The sequence below is a fragment of the Cygnus olor genome, chromosome 6, assembly GCF_009769625.2.
Source record: "Cygnus olor isolate bCygOlo1 chromosome 6, bCygOlo1.pri.v2, whole genome shotgun sequence".
In the NCBI taxonomy this organism is placed as follows: Eukaryota; Metazoa; Chordata; class Aves; order Anseriformes; family Anatidae; genus Cygnus; species Cygnus olor.
In genome coordinates this window covers 22,628,938-22,647,850 of record NC_049174.1, presented here as the reverse complement: position 1 = coordinate 22,647,850, position 18,913 = coordinate 22,628,938, and the positions used below count along the sequence as shown (strand labels likewise).

The following is an 18,913-nucleotide window of genomic DNA, read 5'->3' as shown; positions in this document are numbered from 1 at the left end:
AAAAATATATGCCAACCAGTTACCAGCCACTTTTAGGTTTATTTCTAGATTGCAGCTTCGAAATCATGCTTGAAAAAGGTCTACTTTTGCATTTATATTTGACTGGTAGATTTATAGGACATTTAACATGGCTGCTGTCAGTGGCTTCAATGAGAGTAATAGACCAATAATATTACAAAAGATCTCTGCAGGAGCTTGTTTGGAAAACAAACAGTGGTTTCTCTTGATTTATAAAAGGGGAAGTAGCTGCACAGTTTTTGTTGCTTCAAAGTTAGGTAAGTTAACATTTACAGATACTAGTAATGGTTTAAAAATAAAAAAGAGGTAGGTTTAGATTAGATATTAGGAAAAAACTCTTTACTCAGAGGGTGGTGAGGCATTGGCACATGTTGCCCAGAGTAGCTGTGGATGCCCCATCCCTGGAAGCGTTTAAGGCCAGGTTGGATGGGGCTTTGAGCAACCTGGTCCAGGTGTCCCTGCCCATGGCAGGGGGATTGGAATTGTATGATCTTTAGGGTCCCTTCCAACCCAAACCATTCTATGATACTAGAAATCATCCAACAGATAGGATGAACAGTAAAAGAAAATAAAACAAACAACAACAAAACACAGAAGGAGAGAAATGGTTGTAAGTATAATAAATATTTTAAGTTTATTACAGAGATTAGGAATGCATCTTCAGTTTTCAACAACCCATGAAATATAAATTTGCAATTAAGTCAAAGAATACATTACAGCAGTTTTGCATAGCCCTTCCTCATCTGCTGCTTAGAAAAGATATTCCTGCAATCACCACCCAGAGTTCTTTACTCTGATGACTTCTTATTTTTAGGAAAAATCATTTCAGACAAGAAGCATTCATTGCCTTCATCCTTGTGTTGACCAACAAGAACCCCCTGTACCCGTGATGCCAAGTGGTATTTAAATGCTGCATGGGTTTCATGCTGACCATTCACGCAAAAAGTGACAGGTTTCATCTACCATCCTAAAGCAGCAAAACAATGCCATTCCAGATTCTGGGAGCTTTCTTTGTCAAGAAATAAAACATCCTAATAAGGGTACAGAACAACATTCATAGAAACTTGTGTATTTCAGTTAGTACAGAGATGTTATACTGTGGTGAGGACTGATATGAAATACCATCGATATTCCAATTATAACTTTTTGGTCACCTAGTACAAAATGCAGCTTTATGCACTACCTAACAGGCCTGTTCCCGCTCCCCCCTTAAGTTTATCAATATAACCTGTGATTGCTTCCACACCAAACATCTTCATAAGTGCAAGCCTCTAAAAAATCATTACAATGCTGTTAAAAAGAGAAAATAAAAACCAAGATCTAGGATACCAATTCCCATATGCATGCATTTTAAATCAATTTAGCTACTCTTCACAAAATACATTTATATCATGTTGTGCATTTCCAGTGGCATTTTGAGAAATACAATTTTCCATTTACTTTGAGAGGTGCTGGTTTTCACCATGTTTCCAAAGAAAACAAACATTTTAAGTATAAATCGGAAGACAACCATGATACCTTGCCTCAGCAAGAAGTCTGCTTCCAATGAAATCAAATCTTCACTTTCCATTAAGTTTTTTTTTCTTTCCAGTGAATTGGAATACATACATTATAATTTGATTATACCAAAACTTGCTCACATTAAAGTTGTACTGTGAAATGACTTCACCATAGTTAGACTCCACTGAGTGTGATGAGCCAAGAACTTGTCACATTCTGAATATAACATACATGGAATATGCCATCTATATATAATCACTAGGAGGATAATCTGTGTGCAGATTTTCTCTGGTAAATCTTGTTGCTACCAGAGCCTCATGACTGGGTAAAATGACAATATAAACTGAAGATAGGGTAGTCACACATAAAAGCTCCTCCTCTTTCACCAAAGGAAACATGCAAACATTCAACCAAAATTTCTTACCCTGATCTTATTTCTGCAGGTGGAGAAATTTCAGCAGAGTCAAAACCAGGAACCAGGGTATTCACTATGAAGAATTGCACTGTTGGATTTTTAGCTCCTGCCTAAAAATAAAATGTTTCATTGTACTTTCAAAAAGAGAATATTCCTGACAAAAAAAAATGTTTGAAACTATAGACGAATGAAATTACTACAGACAGTCAGGTAGAACCAACTAACTTCAAACACGTGAAAAGACGGATTCCCAAATGCAGTTTTTAAGGTAAATATATAATTTACCTTTACTTAAAAAAAGGAAGTGCTAGCTGTGTAATTCTATATAAGACTACTACATTTAGAAACATTCATAATTACACAGGACTTGCTGTACCCACAGCAATATTTGACCGCGTCTTGTCTCACATGCCACACAATATCTAGCAGTGAATCAAATGCTGTGCTAACAGACAGAAATGTGATTCTTCATGGAGACTGATACCTTACGTTAACTGATTATATAATAGCCACCTATACCACAATCAAAGCAGTGGCTGCAGCACGTACCCCACTATTTTTAATGTAGTGCTAATAGGTTCTAACAGCCATGTAACTGTGTCACTAAGGGCTTCTTCTCTAGAAATACAAGTTAGCTAGCTAAGTCCTCATAGTAACAGTTAACTAGCTCTAGTTGACCTATCTCCAGAAGTCAGCAATACTCCAAACAGTAAGGGTTTGCAATAAAAGGTGCTACTTAATTTGGCAGTTCATTCCACACCTGCTACACCTACGTCTCTTCACAGGCAGCATGCTCAGGGCAGAGTCCCTGTGGTTATCAGTGAGCCCAGCTGCTTGCTGTGACCACCAGTGACTCCATGTGGAGGAGGCTCCAAGGAGACAGGCAAAGGCAACATGATCATGAAGATTGGGGAAGGCTAGGGCGAGGCCTAACACAGCTGCTACAGAGAAAGCTGAATTCAGCACAAAGGGGACTGGGGGGTGGTTTTTACTCCAGATAAACATCTGAATCAGTTGAGTGGATCAGCTGCCTCTATCAGCTGTTTTGCCCCTGTTAATCAAGAGTGCAACTATCCTCCTGAGCTGGCCAGATCAGCACAGAGAGAGATACATAGGTATCTTTCCCCATCACAGAATAGAAAAAGCAGTGAGCAGAAAGAGCTGAACAAAGAGATGGGCTTGAGCTGGTTTCAACCCACGTGTTCCTTCCTGGCAACTGGGGATGCCCAGCATTATAGCAGTGCGCTTATTATAGAGACCAGTAATAAGAACCCTATTTGTATTGTGATTTAGCAGTGCAGTGCAACTGTTGTACTCAAAGTGCAGTTTGTAATTGCACTATGTCTTAAGTGTATTGCTGAATCACTCTGCTAAATCAAAATGCCGTGGAATGTCAAATAACTTCAATAGGTAAATGTTGTACTAAACATTAAGCACTCCATGTGTGGAATGTCTGAAAGAACATGTCTGCAGCATACTGGACTCTGACACTCACACCATTTAGTCCAGTGCCAACTGTGCCATGAGCAACGGACACAGTCACATGGAGGGAAGAAGCAGCTGCATGCACAAAAGTTTTCACTCACAGCAAAAACTGAAAGAGCTTTAGATATGGGCAAAGAAATTCTGTCAGCAAATTCTTCCCCTTCGTCCCAACATAGGAAGCATACGAGAACTAAAAAAAACTGCATTGGTTGAAGATTTCATTCTCAATACCACGCACAACACTAATATAACATGCAACTGCCAAATGCTTTTACCTAAGATCTCTCATTATCTCAACACCTACTTGTCACCTCTCAAAATTTTTGTGGTGAAACAACAAAACATTATTATTAATATTATTTGCTTTCCCCTGGAGAGAATAAATACTTTAATATTGCCAGATGCTGTTGACTTCAGAAAGAGTAATCACAGCAAGCTGTTGAGGAGAGACAGACAATATTTTCATTAGCAGAAACTGATTAAATGAGACTACTCCCTTAATGAAACTGCTGAACAACTGTGTTAAATAACACAGACCTTGGGATATGGAATTCGAATGGTCTTTGGATACTGCAAGGTGTCTTCAGAATAAAAGGAATACTCTATAACAGGAACTTCTGTATCGTTAAATGCTGCATATGCCACAAAATTGCCATTTGGAGACCACCACAGAGCAGAATGTGTGCCAAACATTTCCTCTGAAAGAGATGCAAATGCATTTAAATTACAATTGATAAGTTGGTTCTTATATCTGAAGAATTGTTCTCATTAGTTTTTAATGGGATTTTTTTTTTTAATTGAAGTACCAAAGCACAGAATGCTTGTTGGAGTTCTGAAATGAGAAAAAGATCAATGCTCATAATCTATCACATGAAGCTAATTCACACACTATGATTTCTAGTGACCTGCTGCTAGTTAAGCTAACTCATTTCTGTTCTTAGATACACTAATGAGATATAAAGCTCAGGTAAGGATACATGGTTCTGTGAAAATGCAGACTTGCATTATTTTGAACTTTTCAATGATAAGAAATGAGATATAACAGTTATAATAAAATAGGTATAACAAAACCAAGTTTTTGTATTAACATGCAAAGTAAATTGTGCTTGATGTAGTTACCTTCATAAACCCAATCTGGTATTCCATTGAAAATTTTATTTTCTTCTCCATTGCTAGTGATTTGCACAGGTGCTGCTGTTGGTGAAGCTTTTATATAAATATTATTATTCCAAACATATGCCTGCAAAACATCATTGTGATAATGATTTCTGTTACAGTAAATCTGCTCCCTACCTTTGCCACATTTAGTGGGCTATTTACTTTCACTTCAGATGGCAAAAGCTGTCTTTTGAATTTGCATTTAGCCAAACATCACTGATACTTAACAAACATTAATTACTAAAACAAAGCAAGTATAGCAACCTGACTTTATGCCAAGATGGAAACAAACAAACAAACAAAGAAAACACAAAAGACGAACAACCCCACACCAAAACCCAAAAAACCCCACAAACTAGCTTAAGTGACACTATTATTGTGTCAAGAAAGCCTTCCTATTAATTTCCTTTTGAGATACAAGATTATTTTAGTAGTTTTTTGTTTGTTTTTACTTATTTGTCCTTCAAACAAAAGAATATTTTGGTAAAACATTGATGAGAGTTTCAGAATCGCTAATAGATCTCCAAAGATGGCGTATTTCTGAGTAACACTCAGAACTCCTTTATATTTTTGGCATCTGCCTCCCTTTCCAATCCATTTTTCCCTAACAGCTGAACAACACTTTTATTCTAGAGCTTCTCTCTGAGATGCAGAAAGCTCTTTTCAACATCCTTTGCTGCTGTGGTTGGGCTCCATAATCTCTATACTACAAGCAGTAAGAATGCATAAACACCATATCTCTTGTGACTGCTCTTTAGGTCAGATCCAACATCCACATAGGGAATGCACAAGCGTTGCAAACACAATGGCTATCAAAACTACCATGGATTGAGGTGGAGATTAAGAAGAAAAGGACTGTGAGAAAGAGTACAAGGAGAGGAGAGTTTGATCCTCTAATCCCTGTTACATTTGTCTACCAAATAAGGTTTCATTGTTTTAATTAGGAGATAAAAGCCACAGTGATGAGTAAGTAGACAGCCATAATGCTGCTGTCTTTGAAAGGGGTTAGCTACTGCCTGCCACTATAAAAACACTAAGCTCCTGTGCAGACTATGGGCCACTACTACTTTCAGGAATGCCTTTTCATCAAAGAACAAAACACACAGAGGGATGTTTGAATATTTCCAGCAACTGTAGCCAGTCAATTTGGAATCTAGTTCAGCTACTTTATCTAGGAGTAGGTAAGTCCAAAAAGCCTAATGGCACAATTAATGTGAGCTTCTATGTCATGGATACAAAAATAAACGACTGTATAAGTTTCACTTATCCTTACTGACCAGTTTGTGACCAACAGGAGACCAGGAAATATATTGTGTATTATTATGCAGTAGTGTTTCATCTAAGATAGAACTGGAAAGAACAGAAACAAAACACAACTAAGACAAATCAGTAAAATGTCATTTCATTGAAAAATACTATTAAAATTATATCTCATGCAAAAATTACTAACCTTGTATTGAAATCATAGATGTAGTATGAAGCTGTGTAGGAATGCCTCCACAACTGCAAAAGAATTAATTTAATATTAAGAAAACAAAAATGTCACCAGGAAACAAATCTTTTACAGCTTGAATTACCACTGAAACCTGCCTCACATTTCTGCTTAAGACAGATATAACACAACAAAACTACAAGAGTAGTAAGTCTCCATAATGCTTAAGAAAAGACTAAAGAATCACTGCTGCTCTGGGGTCATCACTTAAAGTACTATGATAGAGGCCACTGACCGATTAAGTGCAGAAATACGGAGGCCAGAGATGCTGAAGATTTTCAGAAATTCTTGTAACTATATGGCAGACTGTCAAAGCTATCCACAGTTAATCCCTCTCCTTCTGCCCTACTGGCACAATTGCCTTCTGCCTCCTTTTACAATAATATTGAATTATTTAACTTAACATCCTATTGTTTAGTAGTCCTCACAAGTCCCAGCAGTATTTCTGTAGCAGTTCCAGGGTTCCTATTTCCATTCATATTGTCACAGAAATAAACCCTTTCTCTCAGAAACCTTCTTCTTGAAGTCCGTATCACTGGGGGCACTTACAGAGACAGATGATGATGATAATGCAGACACATTTAAATGTACTCACTATGAGGAGCTGAAGAGGTTTGATTTAGCCCACGGTGTTGACATGCTACAATAATGCTACCTTCTATGATAGTTCTTCAAGATTTGTAAGAAGATATAAAACAATATCTTAGTACTACACAACCAGATGGCTATTACATAAGAAGTGTCCACATCCTCATGATTCATTTTGTTACTCTCTTTTCTCGCAATAAATATTAATAACAACAGAACTTTCAATCCTACTACTACATAAAGGTTAAAAGATGGTTTCAGCATTAAAGTAAAATTAACTGTTATGGTTGCAACAAATAAAATATAATAGAACAACAAATCATGAGTGGAGGAGATGTCTAGGGTAGCTGGAAAAGTATAAGACTTTTGTGACCTGCTGTTACATTGCTGTCAATGTAACAAGTATACACATACATAGCATATATATATATACAAGCTTATGCATGCAGCCTGTCACCTCCCTGCTTCTCCTTTACCCACACAACTCCTTGGACACTCACACCTGTCTACCATTCTAGCTTATCTCCCCAGATTAACCCTCCAGCTTCACTCTCCGTATATCTTTCCATCCACTAACTTTTTATCTGGCTTTACTCACACAGTCATTTCTCTTCTGCCAAGCTCACAGGTCTTTGATACCCTTCTCTTCTAGTTTCCAAGCCTGATGCCTCTAGGCAGTCACTATCAATCTCCTCCCTCTTCTCTTGTCTGTTTAGACTTCAGTGTTCCCCTACAGACATCCATCTTATTCATCTAAACTCATGCATTTCCCACACACTCTTTCAGCCTCCACAACCCGTACTTCCAAGACCATCTTCTCGCTCAGTTGTTTCCAAACCTTGACTTCCCGGTTTCATTCTGAGAGAATTAAATTCTATTTGTACCTTTGTATAGCTGTACTGCAGAAGAGCAAACTTTTGGTCAGGGGACAATATAACCGTGGTTGCCTTGTACTTGTCCTGTCAACAAAGAGCAAAGACAACACATTAAGCACTGATTCCAGAGAAAAGTATAGAACAAAATATTAAATTTAATACCTTCCCCCAAGTCTGCATATGTTAAATATAAGCCAACATACTAATGTTGTATTTGACAAGACTACGGAGGATGTTCCAGTAGCAGCATTGAAAAGTCGGACGTCCCCATTAGCTGTTTTGTGAAGATACTGATTTCCTAAAAGAGCAAGAGAGATACCAATAAACAATAAGTAAAATGTTCATCAGTCATTTATCTTTTTTTTTTTTTTTTGTTAAGCAGGAAATAAAATTTTAAAATATGGTCAAAATTTTCTTTCCGTCTTTTGTAATGAAAGGATGCTTATAGCACAAGAATGTTCACAACATTGGGCTGACAGCCTCGACTTTTTGGCACCTCTTTCCCTTGGGGTACTAGGCATACCCAGCAGCAAAAGAGCCGTGCATGTCCCTGTTTCCTGATAGCTTGCACAGGAAGCTGACACTTCACAGTATGACACACTTACATGAACACACTTATACACAGAAGTAAATATGAGTAAATATGCTTTTTTAGCAATGCGAGAATATAGTTCAACATGAACACCATCATGTATTTAAGGAAAAGAAATCACAACTCTTTGAGCTATGCACCATTCTGTAAAAGTACCATTAAATAACTGAACATTTTTTCAGGATATAGTAGTCATTTCTGAGTATTGTGTGTTTATGGTAGTACATTTTCTTCGGATTCATGCTATGTATAGAAATAAATTACCTGAAATCCACTGCAAATTATGTGTTTTGTACTGATAGTCACTGTTCAGGTAATTCTCTAGAGTGTATGTTCTTCGTGAATCAGTACTTTCTGAAAGAAAGAGCGACAGAAAAGAGATTTTGATTTTATTACAACTTGTTCCACCCCAGCTTCCTAACCTGACCACTAAAATAAGGGTCTTTTGTTGCTGGTTATTGATGTGTTTTAACTGACCAGGTGTGAAGCACCAGCAGTGAGAAGGCAATAAAGCTTTACTGCAAGATAAATTCATCAATCATAAACTAAAGGAATATTGATGAGATCACTGAACAAACACAAAAATTATGAATGCCTTTTCTCTGTTGCTATTTTATTTTAGGATACACTAGAGCTGGTATCCTTGGATTTAATAAAAATTCCTGTTTGACAGTGACAAAATAAACAAAAGACACTTCTTATCTCAGGAAATATATGTATGTACTCCTCAAAAATTGAAAAGAAGCGATCTTAGTGCCTTTCCCCTCTATGCTCACACATTGGAACTTAGCTGCAGAACCCTGACTGCTAATACTTGCATCAGACATTGACTGTGGGGTTGGTCATGTACAGCAAAGATGTACATGCTCATGTTTAAGAGTGGTGGACAGGCATGGCCACATGTGGCATCCATGGGAATAGATGTACAGCTCTTGAATGATATATTAAAATTAAGTGGCTGCTGTACTTTATTACATAAGACTTGCTGTTCCTGGTCCCAAATTCTTCCATAGTGAATCACCTATCATTAAACTTAAATTTCAGAAATATCTCAAATGAAAAATCATTAAAATTGTCAATGAACATCTAATTAAAGAAAAAAACACACTAATGCATACTGCTAAGTTTATAATGAAGTAGCTGGTTAAATATTTATTCCTCTCTTGATGTGTTTTTCACCAAGGTATCTAAGGATTTTAATGATTGTTGTGACATCACTATTTTGACTGCAAAATTAGAACTAAGTAACTGGATTACTTTGAAAAGACTAGTGAAACTGAATCCAGTTAAGCTTCTGAGATTGGTCATCAGCTCCAGTGTGCCACCATCATTTTCTATGAAAATATTTCATTTTTACTGGCTGTAGTGCAAAAGTTACTTATTCAAAGTTCAAAAGGTTCAAATAATATATTATATATACATATATTTTTTAAAATTCAGGTATGCAATTCTCTTCCTGCTTCCCCTCACTTTTTTTTTATTATTATTAGTTTTTTAAAAAACTGCTGTCATACAAATCTACACAGTAAAGAAGGGAAGCAATCTTTATTTCATTCAATCTTTATCATCATTCCTTTTTTTTTTTTGTTACTATCAGTGCAAATCAAAAGATCCAGGGTAAAATCAATTGATAAAAACACTCCAGTACAGGTGTTCTGACTAATCAGTCAGGATAGTAACCTGCCCCCATCTATTTTGAGATTTCCAGTATTTTAGATACTTTTCAACAGACAGCCTCTTCTTTCAATATGCTGAAGAAGAAAAAAGAGTACAAATCCTTGGGGGGTGGTGGGAACAAAAAATACCTCAATGATTGCTGCAGGGTATCTTTCTGTAGGTTGAATAAATGTGACATATGGAACATGACAGGAAGACATTTATATTAGCTATTATGGTTTTATTTTTATTTCCAAACAATAAGCATATTACCCATATACAGCACAGACTGCACAGCCATTGCTGCAGTAAAAGTCAAGAGCCTAACAAAGCTTTTAGATTAAGATTGCTCATCAAAGGTTAAAAAAGAAATGCTTGCTCAGTTCCATGTGAAATTTGCCTGTTCTAAAAATCACCAGTCTAGATTTTCTGCTCATGATGTTTCCATGAGAATATTAATTTCTCAGGTTAATTATTCTATATTAACTGAATATTTAATTTGATGGATTATGAACAAGTGTGTATTTGATATTCATGCACAGTTGTCTAGTTGGGAATATCACTTCTCTCCTTCCTAATTGAGTAAGTGTCATTTTCAATTAGAAGGGCTTCAGAAAGCAACAAAATTCTCTCTTGGAAAAGGAGGAGCAATTTAAGACAGGTGGCTGATGAACAGGTTTAGGGATTTTTCCAAACTGCTGAATGTTTTTCTCCCCTGGTGACATACATATTTTGCTGAGGTCTCATTACTAAAAATCAGGCCACCATTAAGATTTGTTGGCTGTGTACAAAATTAAAATTTCATTTTCTGTCAACACCTTCCACAGAGTAACTGAATATGAAAACATACGCCAAGCTGTAAGGGTATAGTCAAAAAGTTCTACTTGGAGTATTTTCTTAATTTGCAAGATAGACCACCACCAGTATATTCTTACTTAACCACATTATGCCACTGACCACATATTGCATCCTGCTGCATTTTGATTCTTTTAGTTTAGACTCCACTTGAAAAAAAAAAAGTGTCAAATAGGCTTATTTTGACAAAATGAAGTATCTGTTGACATTCAAAAACTTATTAGTGGCAATTAAAGATTGGATACAGGTCAATATACGTTCATATTTTAGCAAAATGGCTTCTTTCACTCCAGTTCCTCAGAGTCTGTGAAAGCTGAATTTTCTTGCTATTTTTCTTTCTTGTCTAACTCATATGGAGACTATTTTCTAAATTCCAAGCAACTGGCTCTTTATATCTACCCTATTCTCCCCCTCTTGCACCCTCCCCCCCAAAGAACACATACATATTTATCACTGTCATAATGATATACTGGAAATAGTTACCTCAAAATACCTCTGTCACAACAGCAAAAACTTAAGGTTTATTTTTTATTTTTGAAACCATTTCACTTTTTCTCACTAGAAAGATTGAGTTGGTTTCTGTAGGTATAAGGGGTTAAGGAAGGAGTTAAGGAAATACAGTTAACTACTGTATAAAGTTCGTGGTGCAACACAGCACCATACCCAAAATGAAAGCTGTTAAAAATTACTTTTGGTGAATGCATTGTTTATTCCCCCGTGTCAAGACACATTTTTTAAATTTCTATATACCATGCAATAGAGCAAGAAATCATGTAACCAGCTTAAAACAGAGATAAAACCGTAAAAGGAATAATACTGGAAACTTTACTACACGTTCAGTACAACCAAGAAAGACTCGAAGAACCACAAGGGAAAGATGAGTACAAGCACGACACTCAACAACAGTGAGAAAGAAAGGGATAGAGAAATGATATAAAACAGAGAAGGTGAGAATGTATCAGAATTTTTAAGTGACAGCAGAACAAAGGCTAGAACGATCTGAAATCTAAGAATGTAGTTTAGAAGCAGCATGAGAGATGCAAGAAGAGAAACCTGATGCAGGACACCCAAGAGAAAACCAACCCGTCAACACAGTGACACCAACCTAGGGCAGTTCCCCAGGTGTCACTGAGGCTGTGGAGATTGTCCCAGAGAGAGGTAATCAATAGCTCTGGTATCCCTCTCAAATTTGCCCCATCTCATGCAAACTAAGGAAATAAAAATAGCAGAAGTGTTCTAGAGATAGCAACTAACTGCTGGTAAATTTGTTTATATGCATTACTCAACTTTCAAATTAGGGTAGATAAGAGAGTTAAATGACAGCTAGAGAAGTCAAGGTCATATAGCAGGAAAACATGTCCACCTTCCTTCAGAGGACAGAAGGATTTCAGATGGAATTGAGCAAGCAATTGTGTCTCTCTCAAAACAACATTCAGACTAAGAGGATCCTGTAATGCTATGTAAGGTGCAAGAATAAATGGGGAAAAGAGAACAGCTACAACAATAAGATTCAAAATAAAAGACTCTTTGGTCAGACAAATCTACAGTATGCTCACAACATACTGACTTATTAACCTACTGTATCTCCCTAACAACTTTGGAGAGAATTTCAGTCATGACTTTGACTGAAGTCATTTGAAGCTACATTACTGGAATTAACTTCTGCTCACTGTTTATACAATGCTTCCCTAAAAACACACAAACTCAAGATTCTTGTCTAAACCTTATTTTTTGAATCTAGACTGAAACAGATTCCACTTCAAAGATCTATTTCTAACCCATAGGTTAAAATTCATTTACCCATTTTCCAGCTTTCTCCCTGAACGCCTTTAAAACTAAGGCCTTTCACAAATCATGGAATCACAAGACTCCTTATTCCCAATTCCCAAGAAAACTGGGACAGATCACAGCTACCAGATTAATTCAACTTGTGGCACAGGTTTCCAAATATGAATCGTGTATCAGCCAGACATCTCTGTATTTTTAAACATCCTTTTCAGTTGCAAGCAGGGCGTTGACATAGGCAATAGATACTCCTCCACACCATCCAGTCACAAATCTGCTTAGCACAGGACAAATTGCAGATAGGATAAACAGGGTAAGACTGTTGATATGTGACCATCCCCAAAGGAACAATAAGAGCTATTTGGAGGCTTCGATTTCCTCTTCATCTCAGTTATACATTAAACTAGCTGTGAGGAAGATCTGCAACCTCATCTCTCTCAAGTCCTTGAACCGAGAAGCTGTCTCAGCAGTCCCAACATTCTTCAAATCCAGGATGACAAGAACTCCTCATTGGACTTCTGCTGCCAGTAACCCTTATCTCTATTCATACTTTTTTCCAGGCACTAGTAAAAACTAGCTCACTAGTCGGATTTCAAACTCATGAAGTTTCTCCTCTCACACACCCCAAAGTCATTAACTTTCCCAGAACCCGTTATGCTTTTCCAACCTCTTCTAGGCACATTTTCTCTCAACAGAGCACAGCAGCCCATGCACAGTATCACCTATTACAGTGATAAGCCTTCTCATTTAGTCAGTATCTCGCTCTCAGAGTTAGATGTCTGGGTGAAGGAAACTGATTTGTGACCAGACAGTTGTACAGGTCTGTATACTATTTGTGTTGTTGGTAACTTTCTCGTGGCAGCAGAATGATACTAGATATGACACTCTCTCCTTTCTGCTCTCAGCATCGTCTACTCTTCCTATCACTCTTGGCTTTTCCTGAGCAGCTGGCCACTAGGACCACTGCTAGAGAAGAGGTAATGGCGTATGGCCACTGGATGTTTTGAACTGCCTTTTGTATGAAAAGTTAGAGTAAGAAAAACAGAAGTGTAAGTAAATAGAGAAATGAGTCATGAGCAGACAGGCCACATGTTTTAAGAAAATATTCATGCCTTAAGGGTAGCCAGTTGCTACAGTAGTCACCTCTTGAAGAGCTCCTCAAGGCATAACAACGCCTTCACCAACAGACTTCAAGTATGACTGACTCCTGGAGCTACTTCGAGATTAAAGTGTTTGATGCGAGCAGTCCTATATTTTATTAAATATAAAAATAAGGTGGCAAAATAAGCAGCGGGGTATAAAGAAAAAGCATGGAATTTTGCACAGTCACAGTTCTCAAGTTCTCAGTATTTATCAGGATAAATACTGAAGGGCTGCTGTTCCCTAATCAAAATTAGGGAACATTTTTGCAAATATAAGTATGAAGTACTTAAATTATTAGTCCATACTAAATGGCTTCAAGAGAAGAAACAAAAGTAACACATTTCATTTCACTAGCCTATCATCCAGCCAACAAGTCAGAACACCTCTGGAGTGTCAAAATTTCGTAACCTTTCAAAACACTGGAGCCCATTTATCAAACTAATTTTGTGCTGCATGACTAATAAGCTTATGAAATTAAAGTACATGGAGGAGTATGGCAAGGGGAAGACCAAAGGTAAGAAATCTAAACTCAAAATACCTATGTATATCAATAATCATTTTCACTCCCAGCACAATGCTTGAACCATTAGGATGAAATAAAAATTTGACTGCAATTACAATTCCTTTTATCAGAGCACACTTTGATTTCACACAGTCACAGTCATGTAACCTGCTGCTCCTCCTTACAGCTTTGCAACCTTTAATTTTGTACTCTGGCCAGTTCCTGTACTGACCCAGAAGACATCCTCACCTGACTTGCGCATCCTGAGTTCATGCATAGGAACAGCGTAATCAATCTAAGTTTTCTAACATATGAAGAGCTAATTATAAGTGTACCATCTGTACACCCTCAGCTAACAGAAAACACTGGTTTAGCACCTTTTAGTCAAAAATTCAAAGTTCCTGAACTTGCAGTAGCTGCAGTTATTATTCAGATGTTACAACTGACCTGATTTGGGAAAAGTCACAACTTCAAGTTTACAAACTGGCACCTCTCCATCTCTGTCCTTATTTCATCCAAACAGACCTACTGAATTACCTAGGTGTGCTAGATAATTTCCCACTCATTAATTTCAGCCATGAGTAAGAAGACTAACATATTGCCCTACTCTTTTACAATACACAAAGTGGCACAAGCCAAGGTTGACGGTATGGTAGGATTCTGTATTTCATACAAAAGAGGTGCTTCTTTATTTTTTTTTAACTATAGAACTCAAAGACCAATTCTAAATTGCTGCCACTTCTATAGCAAAAGAATTCCTATGCTACAGCCTATGAAAGAAGACCCATTTGATTTTCAGTAAGACAGAGCATTGGCATTAAGGTAGGCTAGTAGTAACCCTTCAGCAGAGTAAAGACCTGTACACTGAATTCTTTGGCTAGGCACTATGTAAGGGTGCACACATGCATCTGATAAAGTATTAAGATCCTTTCTGTTATGATTTCCAGCTTCTTAAAATATTTTCTGTCACCTCAGAAATCTGCTTTCTTAGATTAATGGCAAAAAGCACCCAAAAACTGGCAGAAAGGAGAGTCTGCATCCACTGATGCAATTTTTAGCCTAGAAGATAAATAAGCCAGATATCTGGACTCTGAAAATCTAGTTACTAATGACTATGATATTATTAATATCAGAGATAGAACGCCAAAGATTTAAATGTAAACTATGCCATATGAACAGTACAGTGACACAAATTTTGCTTCTTTAATTGACATAAAAATAAACACCAGAACTTTCTATGCACGTAAGCAATTGCTGTTTGTTTCTGAACACACAAAAAAGATCAACATACATATCTTCATACTTTTTGGATCAACCTAACAAACTTAAGACTACTAAAGGTCTGATCCAGAAAATACTTAAAGTTTGCAGTGCTGAATTCTACATATTATAACAGCTCAGCTGTTAATCATGAGAACATAACGAGAGTCATTAACGTGCAGCTTGGCCATACCAGGTGGGAGCAATGTATTGTTGGATGAAGATTTAATGCTGTTTTACATTAACATCAGAGCTGCAATGTCAACCTGGAAAGTACAAACTGATCAGAGTCCAAAAACACATTCCAAATCTATTCCTACTTTTTTTTGACCTCTGTAACAGCATTGTATAATTTCATTCAATAAATGTTAACAAATAAAAAGTTGTGCAAACGAAGCAAATCAGGAGGAGTATAATCTTATCTCTTCAACACACCTTAGAGAACTTAACAGTTGGCACTTTACTGCTGGTTCTACAGCTTTCAGCTGCGCTAGGAAAAAAGTGCTGAAACTCGTAATACTTGTAACTAGCATTTTCTACGTTTACACGGGAATTAAGCGTCTTTTTAATTTCTCCCCCAAGCCCCCCCAGGTGAGACACCTTGAAGTAACTTCCAGTTTCAAAGGACTCAGGAGCGCCAGCCCTACCAACGCCCAAGTACAAACTTTCAGCAAAACTCCAACCGCGAAGCCCACCCCCGCACAGGGGCAGAGCCCCCCCAAGGCCGGCAGAGACCGAGCCCTAGCAGTTTCGGGGACCCCTTCGTCCCTCCCTCCTAGCGCGGCGGCGGACTTACTGCCGGTGAGCAGAGCCACGGGCACAGCGATGACCGTGATGACAACGGCAACCCCCAGGAGCCCCAGCAGCCACTTCAGGAGGGTCTGCAAGGAGAAGTGCCATCAGGCGGCGGCCGCGAAGGGCCCGCGACCTGTGCCACCCGCCCCGAGCAGGGGGTGCCCGGGGCCCCCCTCTCCCGGACCCACCTTCATGGTGCGATGGAGCGGCGCTGTGAGGCGGCGGGCGGGGCCGGGCGGCTGCTCTCGGCTCAGGGGGCGAGGCGAGGCGAGGCGAGGGGAGGGGAGGGGAGGCGAGCAAAGGGCCTGCCTTGGGGCCCTGCGAAGCTGCTGCCGCCCGCGGGACCGGGCTCGGAGCAACGCTGGGCGCCTGGGCGGCGGGGGCCGGGGGTGGCTGCCTCTTGCAGGAAGCGAGCAGCGGCAGGCGCTGGGGGCTGAGCGAGATCACGTTTTTCCTGCTGGCTCCGCAGTTCGCGGGGCTTCTCAGAGCTGTGGTTTCGCCTTCGGTTCAAACGCTGTGAGCGGGATAACAAAGCTGTACGTTAGAGAGGAAGGACCCTTGACACTGAAAGGATTTCTGTAGGAAAGAAGATAACGCCCACACGGAGGTCCCAGAAGTGAATTGTCTTCAAACGCCAACGGCAAAGCTCTTAATGACTTAATAACACCAGCATTTCAGGTTTCTACTCTTTGAACTTCTTCTGACGATCGAGTTCTGGAAAGACTGATAAAAATGCAGTTAAAAAAGGGTGTATATTACACTCTTTAGTACTGGTTCATGTCGTAAAAGGTAGATCGTTGTGGAAGCCTGCAAAATGGAAGTTTAGATTAAGAACAGAAGACAAAGTTTGCAACATAGTATCTAACATGGTGGAAATTCACAGCTTGCTTATCCCTAATTTTGTTGTACAGATGAGCCCACAGTGGACTGTTAAAATTATAGTGAAGTGGCAGTCTTTCACGTTACATTTCAAACTAATATCCCCTGTATGCTGTGAGATGGAGTTTCAGAAGTCTTACAGGTCTATTTGAATATTCAGTATCTAGCTAGTACACTGTACCATTATGTGCCTGACTCATCTCATTAACAAGAAAAAACAAACAAACAAAAAACAAACACAAACCAACCAACGCCCCCCGAGGTAAATTTTCCTTTTCCCAGTGAGCAGGAATCAAAACATGTATATAACCAGCCAATGTATGCTTCGTTTTCTATGTTCAAAGCATTTAAACGGTGACCATCCTATGTCTTAAAGTGTAGCATGGTCAAGGTATAATCTCAGTCCTCTGGTAAAATGCACCTGAATGCTCACAAGCTTTTCATAGACAAGTTGCAGCTCAATAATGTATTGAGAGATTATCTGCAAGCTTTTAGTGTTTCTCAGTGGTTATTCTAAGAAGACCTCCACTGACAAAACATATGCCTAGCTTCTGCTAGGTCCAGTGGGTACATAATTTTAAATACTTTTGCAAATTTGGATTTATGTTTCTAAGACCAAGATGCCTATTAATCTACTGTGTTTCTGACTCTGGTCATACTATGGAAGTTTATGGGACCAGATTGTGTACTGAGAACCACCTGAATTTTCCATTAAGAGTAAAGGTAGCAGAATATGCTTTCCATTTAATTGCAATAGTAGCTAGCATTGATTCTCTAAGCCTTGGAAGAATCTCAAGTTCCTCTTGTTTAATCAAAATATCAATGATCCCAAAAATGTTTGTAATGGTTGTGCTTCTGGGTGCTCTGTCTGATTGTCTTTTGTGATAGCCTGAGACCTAAAAAGTGGCTCCAGCCAAATATTTCAAATTCCTTTATACCATGAGGTTCTTTTGCAATCAGATGTGTTAATATGATGCCAAGAGATTAATGAAATGAATATCCAGCAGTGGCTGCTACACAATAAAATTTGAGAAACCATAGCTGTTCATCATACTGTATGCTGAACACAAAAGTATTCATTAAGAACAAGGTTAAGCAAGTTGTATAACTAAGAAGAGCTACCTGCTAGAAAGAACCAAAATGCAGCTTTCAGCCTTAAGGCTGGCTTCCCTAAATACATGGTGGATATACCAGATGAGATGTCTCTTTCAGGCTTCTAGCCTCAGTAAAACTCAAGGCTTTGTTATAACTCTGTTTATTTAATTGAGCCTTCCCTCCAGAAATATCTGGAGAAGTCCAATAGGAAAAATGGAAAAAATAAGCTCTGTTCTGCAGAACAACAACAAAAAAAATTGTTTGGGACTGAAATATATGCAGTCTATTTTACAGATGCAATAATGTATTCCAGATGGCTCGACATGTGGCTACATGAGACAAAGTGAGTACTGGAAAAAGTTTTACACTAATTCCATGGCTCAATTCAAATGTGCTGTGAGGAAGAGAAAGCAAAAGTGCTGTTAGCACTGAAGAGTGTTCAAGCTTCATTTGATTGAAATGTATGTTCTGATAACAAATATATCTTTTTTTTTTTTTTTTCCCCAGGAATTTCCATTTGTTTCTTTACATTTTGAAGCTGAAATAGCATAAGGACAGTTTGGTAATTCATCATTACAATGAGACTATTATGAAGAGAGTTAACAGTAAATAAGGAAAACAAATGAGAAAAAAAAAACAAACAACTTGCTTCCTGTGGTTATATCATTGGAACAATCATTTTGATGTGGCTAGTAGCAGCTGTCATTCAGTTCTTTCAAGTTTATGTATTTTTCTTTAAAAAATGAATTTCCTGGCAACTGAAAATTCTTGTCACATGCCCACAGAGCATGGTTGAATGGTTAGAGTATCTCAAGTTTCT

At 38.2% G+C, this 18,913-nt stretch overlaps 1 protein-coding gene across 2 annotated transcripts in view; it reads right to left on the bottom strand.

Moving 5' to 3' along the window:
* The window catches only part of DPP4 (dipeptidyl peptidase 4), a 43,949-nt gene extending 25,379 nt beyond the window's left edge, over positions 1–18,570 (bottom strand). The window contains exons 1-10 of one of the 2 annotated variants that reach the window (XM_040561259.1): positions 16,308–18,570; positions 16,121–16,205; positions 8,388–8,477; positions 7,735–7,829; positions 7,541–7,615; positions 6,027–6,079; positions 5,854–5,926; positions 4,538–4,658; positions 3,956–4,116; positions 1,943–2,043 (exon numbers count right to left, since the gene is read on the bottom strand). In XM_040561259.1, coding sequence (XP_040417193.1) covers positions 1,943–2,043; positions 3,956–4,116; positions 4,538–4,658; positions 5,854–5,926; positions 6,027–6,079; positions 7,541–7,615; positions 7,735–7,829; positions 8,388–8,477; positions 16,121–16,205; positions 16,308–16,313 — 860 coding nt within the window. In that variant the 5' untranslated portion in view covers positions 16,314–18,570. The remainder of the gene's footprint in view (positions 1–1,942; positions 2,044–3,955; positions 4,117–4,537; positions 4,659–5,853; positions 5,927–6,026; positions 6,080–7,540; positions 7,616–7,734; positions 7,830–8,387; positions 8,478–16,120; positions 16,206–16,307) is intronic. The other variant, XM_040561260.1, reaches the window with a different exon arrangement.
* Positions 18,571–18,913: the final 343 nt, after the last annotated feature.